Source organism: Trypanosoma cruzi, assembly GCF_000209065.1.
Source record: "Trypanosoma cruzi strain CL Brener chromosome Unknown tcruzi_1047053504505, whole genome shotgun sequence".
NCBI lineage: Eukaryota > Euglenozoa > Kinetoplastea > Trypanosomatida > Trypanosomatidae > Trypanosoma > Trypanosoma cruzi.
The window spans coordinates 1-5,921 of NW_918827.1; the positions used below are offsets into that span (position 1 = coordinate 1).

Here is a 5,921-nt window from a genome sequence, read left to right on the forward strand (position 1 = left end):
AGTCGATGAATGCCGGTTCGTACCTTCTCTACCAGCTGCTGCACTGCGATGCCGAGAAAATCCAAGTGGTTGTCCACTGTTTTGGAGAGGGTGAGGCCTACGTCTTTGACAAGACCACCAAGACGGTGACAAAATACGTGGGTATTGGAGAATCTGTGAGTGTTGTGTTGAGTTTGTCGCAGCGTGGGATGAAAGGGTATATAATCTACGATGTGCCAACGAATGGGCCACAGCTGCCGGTAAGTTTTGCGCCCTCCACCGGATGGGGCACGATTGGGCTGGCATCCCCAAAGGTAAGGGACATTCAGGAGTTTGCGCGTCAACGAGATCCCCACCGAATCATCATGAATTACCCCGAAGAGATGGATGTGAAGGCGATGTGTGCGTGGATGAAGCGCGACGGGACTCCACAGGAGCAAGAGAAATACTGGTGGATGGTCTGCCATCAAATGCTTTTTCTGGGGCCGATTCCGCGTTACATCTTTGATGCGAATGGCTTCAGTAAACGCTATAATGAACTTGATCGTGTCTTGAAATCGATAAAAAATCGGGATGATGTAAGGTACGTTACACGTGGAGGAACGGCGGTATGGTGTACCGAGAATCCGTTTTACAAACTTATGTGTGTTGACCGAAAAAGAGGAGTATTTGGTATCGAGGATCTTAAGACTGACATATCATCTGGTCACCTCGCGTATCGATTATCTCCCCTTATTGATAAGATAATCCCCGCTGTGGAGTTTTTTGGTCTTCAGTAACGGAGAGTAAGAATGCTCTTTTGCATCTGGAATTCTGGAGAGATATGCTTTGGACGCATTCAGGAATGAGGCCTTTTTCATTAAAATAGCAGAGGAACTTAAGGAGCTGAGGTCGCCAGCGCCCCAAAAACCACTGAACACCGTGCTGAGGGTGACCCCGGAGGACATCTCACCGAGCCATTTTGATTGTTTCCATTGCAACGCGGACCTAAGAAGATTGATGTAAAGGACCAGTGGCTAGAAAAACCTCCGCTGGTTGGGCTGCGGATAACTACGGCGTGTCGACATCACAGGAACGCCAGCACTGTGTGGCAGTTCACTGATTGCCTGACGGTATATTTTGTTGGGTGGGAGGAGTTATCCCGAGACATTTCGTGGGAGTTTATTTACGTGCAGACAGTGTGCTGATGAGTGGCTGGCAGAGATGTGATTTTGTCAATTCCAATGTAGTGAGCGAGGAGGAGAATCAAGGAAGTCTGTGTTTCTGAAAAACAACGTACACCAGTACCAAGTGCCAATGCCATCCGGAGTCTTTAGAAGAGGCGAAGCTCTCCGAAGTGAGGAAAAAACAACAAATAGGAAAACAAGACAAATTGGGGAATGAAAGGGATAGTTTGGTATCTGGTGAAAAAAATATTGGGGTATTTTCATGTAGTTTGATGCTTTTGTTTCCATGCGGTGCAGGTGCACCAGCACCAGGTGGCATTGAGGCACACAGATGCCAAGAATGTCCAACGCTATCGAACACAACAGTGACGGAATAAATTATGGAGGGAGTGGGGTTGTTTTTTTTTTTTTTTTTTGGTGCAAAAACTGGGTGATTTTCGTATAACATGTTGATTGTGTGCGCATACGAGGCATAATTGGAGAGTTGCTCTCTTGTGGCAGAATCATTGTGTCTAGCGGTGCCACAGTATTGCTGCATTTTCCATTTTATTTTTACTTTTGTTTTGTTGTAGGGTCCATGACAAACGGAAACATATTTGAGGGATGGACGAAGTATAGCTCCTTTTGGAGAAATAGTGCACTCCGTGTAACGGCACTGAGTGAGGCGCCGCATTCCATTGAAGGCGGGATGGCTGTGTAAATTTTGGTGCCGCGTGACTGGTGGATGGGTGAGGGTCCATTTCAACGTGTAGCTCTTTGGGTGATAGCTCGCTCCGGGTGCGTTGTGTGTTGGCAGCGGGCTGTGGCCGTATCCCGTTGGCTTTGGGATTGAACTGGAGGCGGTGGCGGTGTGTGCGTTTGTTGTGTGGAGGGCCGAACCCTCCCACCCGCGGACGGACAGCACTGCGGTGTGTCTGTGTTTGTGTGTGTCAGGGTTGTGCGAGCATTTCCTCTTGCCGAGTGTGTGCGGTGACGGCGGTGCCACAGGGGTGCGAGACCGTAGCGAGCGGGATGCGTGGGCGAACCCTCCGTGTCCACCAAGTTGTTGTTATCGTTTGCGCTCTCCAACACTGTGCTGGGTGGATGTCACCCAATTGCCGTCGTTGCGGCGGTCTCCGTGCATGTGGTGTGCATCACGCTGTGTGGATGACTCTATTTTTGTGGCTGTCACTCATTTCTCTGCATATTTTATTTCTCTCTTATTTCCCTTTTGATTGTTGGCTAGTGTTCAGCTTTAACTCGATCCAACTAAGAAAACAAGAAGAAACAATGTCTGGAAGGCCAAGCAAAGGAATTCACGGTAATGAGGAGGGCCAAGCGTCTACTGTGCCACAGGGAGATTCTCTTAAGAGAGCGATGTCGGACCTTGAGGGTGACACAGCTCAGCCCGCTGCGACTCCCATAAGAGTGGAGGAAGCGCAACTACAGTGGACCATGTGCAGCACCGTGTGGGACATCCTGCTGGACGGAGAGACCGACATTTCCGATATGAAGCTGAATGCTTTTCTTCGGGAGCATTTTGGCTCCAGGGCGGCCGTTGAAGAAGAACAGAATGTGGATATGTGGGATTTTTTGAGGAGTCCCGATGCCTTCATAAAAGACCAGCAGCTGCTTGAAGAAATTTCTAATTTAAAGGATTATCAGCTTTTAAGAGATAGGCGCAAGCTTGCGGACGGGCATTTGAACTATCTCGAAGACTGGATTGAATTTGAAGAGAAGGATACTGTCACTCCCCTTACAAGGAAAAAACTTAACGATGCCCTCACTCAGATACAGAAAGAAGTAGCAAGGTGGGAGGCAGAAGAAAGGGCGAAGCGGATGGCAGAAGAAGATGTGAGGCAGAATACTGAAGAAAAGACAACTAAACTGGAGGGATTCTACGAGTCTGTGTACGGTGCGAAGTGGGGCCATGTCTTGGGGTTTTATGACGATAAGATTTGTGAGGATCGAATGGAGGTACATGAGGGAAAACCACCGCAGTCATGGACGTACAAGAAGGAAGGTCTAACATTCGAAAAGGATGACGGTGTGGAGCAATTCAGACCACCACGTCCCAGGCTGATGGTGCTCACCTCGGACAAGGGATGGCCGTACTCGTGGAGGGAGAATAAACCCATTGTTGACTGTTATGTGAACTGTGAGGTGGATCGAGTGTGGCAGATTGTTGAGCGTGATATAGAAGACTTGTCTGACGGTTTCGGTGGGTACGACCCCACGCTTAGGCAGCGTGTGTTGGTTGGGACGCCCGGGATCGGGAAGTCGATGAATGCCGGTTCGTACCTTCTCTACCAGCTGCTGCACTGCGATGCCGAGAAAATCCAAGTGGTTGTCCACTGTTTTGGAGAGGGTGAGGCCTACGTCTTTGACAAGACCACCAAGACGGTGACAAAATACGTGGGTATTGGAGAATCTGTGAGTGTTGTGTTGAGTTTGTCGCAGCGTGGGATGAAAGGGTATATAATCTACGATGTGCCAACGAATGGGCCACAGCTGCCGATAAGTTTTGCGCCCTCCACCGGATGGGGCACGATTGGGCTGGCATCCCCAAAGGTAAGGGACATTCAGGAGTTTGCGCGTCAACGAGATCCCCACCGAATCATCATGAATTACCCCGAAGAGATGGATGTGAAGGCGATGTGTGCGTGGATGAAGCGCGACGGGACTCCACAGTTTCCTGTCAGTCTGACGACGAAAACGCGTGAGGACGCAATTCCCGACTCAGCTCACACTGAATTGCTTTGCTTTATACCCCCACCTTTTTTTTTTTTTTCTTTGTTCCTTTGCTCTCGCCGTGCGGTTTTGCAGCCCAGCGACGCGCACGCCCACACACACACACACACAAATACACGCGCTACGATGGAGACATGTTGTTCGAGGTCCAAACAGTTTGAGCGACGCATTGAGAACGGAACAATAAAAATCACCTTTCGGCTGAGCGCCCGCTTCCCTCCACCCACCCCCCCAATTCCTGCTATTGTTGTCGTCTTTCTTTCTTGCGCAACGGCGCCCACGTAACATCTTGCCCTGTCTGTGCAAACGGTTGGTGGCGGGCCCGCCCGAAAGCGCAAGAGAGAGAAAGAGAAAGAGAGGGTTGAATTGCCCGGAGGTGGGTTGTGGTGGGCGCGCGCCGCTGCTGATGGAAGCAACCGACTCTTGTGCGCGAGGGCGCGTGGCCCCGTGAGCGCGCTTGCGTGATGGCCAAAAACAAACTCAACAGGTCTGACAGCCGCCCCGCCCGCCGCGACCTCGCCGGCTGGCCAGGAAAGGTGCGTCTTGAGACCCACCGCCCCGTGACGCTGGGCGCTTGGGTGCATCGGCGCCCCGAGAAAGAGGCACGCCGGTCGTGAAGCGCAACAACCCTTGGGCCGGTGGCGCACTGTCGGTGCCGCGCGTGGCGCCCCTGTCCGGTTGCGCGAGAGTTTGCGGTGACGGTGCGCGCGTCGAGGCTCCCTCCCCAGTTTGGGAAACGATGGGGAAAAAACAAAACCGAGAGGACCCGCACGGGTGAGAGATGCGGCTGCGACGCGTGATGAAATTCCACAGTTTCCTGTCAGTCTGACGACGAAAACGCGTGAGGACGCAATTCCCGACTCAGCTCACACTGAAGTGCTTTGCTTTACACCCCCACCTTTTTTTTTTTTTCTTTGTTCCTTTGCTCTCGCCGTGCGGTTTTGCAGCCCAGCGACGCGCACGCCCACACACACACATACACACACACAAATACACGCGCTACGATGGAGACATGTTGTTCGAGGTCCAAACAGTTTGAGCGACGCATTGAGAACGGAACAATAAAAATCACCTTTCGGCTGAGCGCCCGCTTCCCTCCACCCACCCCCCCAATTCCTGCTATTGTTGTCGTCTTTCTTTCTTGCGCAACGGCGCCCACGTAACATCTTGCCCTGTCTGGCGCCCTGTCTGTGCAAACGGTTGGTGGCGGGCCCGCCCGAAAGCGCAAGAGAGAGAAAGAGAAAGAGAGGGTTGAATTGCCCGGAGGTGGGTTGTGGTGGGCGCGCGCCGCTGCTGATGGAAGCAACCGACTCTTGTGCGCGAGGGCGCGTGGCCCCGTGAGCGCGCTTGCGTGATGGCCAAAAACAAACTCAACAGGTCTGACAGCCGCCCCGCCCGCCGCGACCTCGCCGGCTGGCAGGAAAGGTGCGTCTTGAGACCCACCGCCCCGTGACGCTGGGCGCTTGGGTGCATCGGCGCCCCGAGAAAGAGGCACGCCGGTCGTGAAGCGCAACAACCCTTGGGCCGGTGGCGCACTGTCGGTGCCGCGCGTGGCGCCCCTGTCCGGTTGCGCGAGAGTTTGCGGTGACGGTGCGCGCGTCGAGGCTCCCTCCCCAGTTTGGGAAACGATGGGAAAAAAACAAAACCGAGAGGACCCGCACGGGTGAGAGATGCGGCTGCGACGCGTGATGAAATTCCACAGTTTCCTGTCAGTCTGACGACGAAAACGCGTGAGGACGCAATTCCCGACTCAGCTCACACTGAAGTGCTTTGCTTTACACCCCCACCTTTTTTTTTTTTTTCTTTGTTCCTTTGCTCTCGCCGTGCGGTTTTGCAGCCCAGCGACGCGCACGCCCACACACACACACACACAAATACACGCGCTACGATGGAGACATGTTGTTCGAGGTCCAAACAGTTTGAGCGACGCATTGAGAACGGAACAATAAAAATCACCTTTCGGCTGAGCGCCCGCTTCCCTCCACCCACCCCCCCAATTCCTGCTATTGTTGTCGTCTTTCTTTCTTGCGCAACGGCGCCCACGTA

At 52.9% G+C, this 5,921-nt stretch overlaps 1 protein-coding gene, 10 non-coding genes and 1 pseudogene across 11 annotated transcripts, besides 4 other annotated features; all 12 read left to right on the top strand.

Moving 5' to 3' along the window:
- Window positions 1-1,355, top strand: Tc00.1047053504505.10 (annotated as a pseudogene; the record flags this gene model as incomplete).
- Window positions 1-5,921: a sequence feature (areas not merged during assembly with more than two copies in the genome that could not be assigned to a particular haplotype).
- Window positions 2,157-4,160, top strand: Tc00.1047053504505.20 (retrotransposon hot spot (RHS) protein, putative; the record flags this gene model as incomplete). Its single annotated transcript, XM_799338.1, has 1 exon — window positions 2,157-4,160. One exon carries the CDS (start codon window positions 2,157-2,159, stop codon window positions 4,158-4,160), a length of 2,004 nt encoding a protein of 667 aa, XP_804431.1.
- Window positions 3,809-3,891, top strand: Tc00.1047053504505.30. The gene has a single exon (XR_008255233.1). It is a non-coding gene; the product is annotated as a C/D small nucleolar RNA (snoRNA), TB11C4C1, 5' partial (small nucleolar RNA).
- Window positions 3,958-3,997: a microsatellite.
- On the top strand, window positions 3,997-4,083 carry Tc00.1047053504505.40. Its single transcript, XR_008255234.1, has one exon. It is a non-coding gene; the product is annotated as a C/D small nucleolar RNA (snoRNA), TB11C4C2 (small nucleolar RNA).
- On the top strand, window positions 4,280-4,369 carry Tc00.1047053504505.50. The gene has a single exon (XR_008255235.1). It is a non-coding gene; the product is annotated as a C/D small nucleolar RNA (snoRNA), TB11C4C3 (small nucleolar RNA).
- Tc00.1047053504505.60 lies at window positions 4,493-4,564 on the top strand. Its single transcript, XR_008255236.1, has one exon. It is a non-coding gene; the product is annotated as an H/ACA snoRNA, TC11C4H3 (small nucleolar RNA).
- Tc00.1047053504505.70 lies at window positions 4,671-4,767 on the top strand. The gene has a single exon (XR_008255237.1). It is a non-coding gene; the product is annotated as a C/D small nucleolar RNA (snoRNA), TB11C4C1 (small nucleolar RNA).
- Window positions 4,830-4,871: a microsatellite.
- Window positions 4,875-4,961, top strand: Tc00.1047053504505.80. Its single transcript, XR_008255238.1, has one exon. It is a non-coding gene; the product is annotated as a C/D small nucleolar RNA (snoRNA), TB11C4C2 (small nucleolar RNA).
- On the top strand, window positions 5,170-5,259 carry Tc00.1047053504505.90. The gene has a single exon (XR_008255239.1). It is a non-coding gene; the product is annotated as a C/D small nucleolar RNA (snoRNA), TB11C4C3 (small nucleolar RNA).
- Tc00.1047053504505.100 lies at window positions 5,382-5,453 on the top strand. Its single transcript, XR_008255230.1, has one exon. It is a non-coding gene; the product is annotated as an H/ACA snoRNA, TC11C4H3 (small nucleolar RNA).
- Tc00.1047053504505.110 lies at window positions 5,560-5,656 on the top strand. Its single transcript, XR_008255231.1, has one exon. It is a non-coding gene; the product is annotated as a C/D small nucleolar RNA (snoRNA), TB11C4C1 (small nucleolar RNA).
- Window positions 5,720-5,759: a microsatellite.
- Window positions 5,759-5,845, top strand: Tc00.1047053504505.120. The gene has a single exon (XR_008255232.1). It is a non-coding gene; the product is annotated as a C/D small nucleolar RNA (snoRNA), TB11C4C2 (small nucleolar RNA).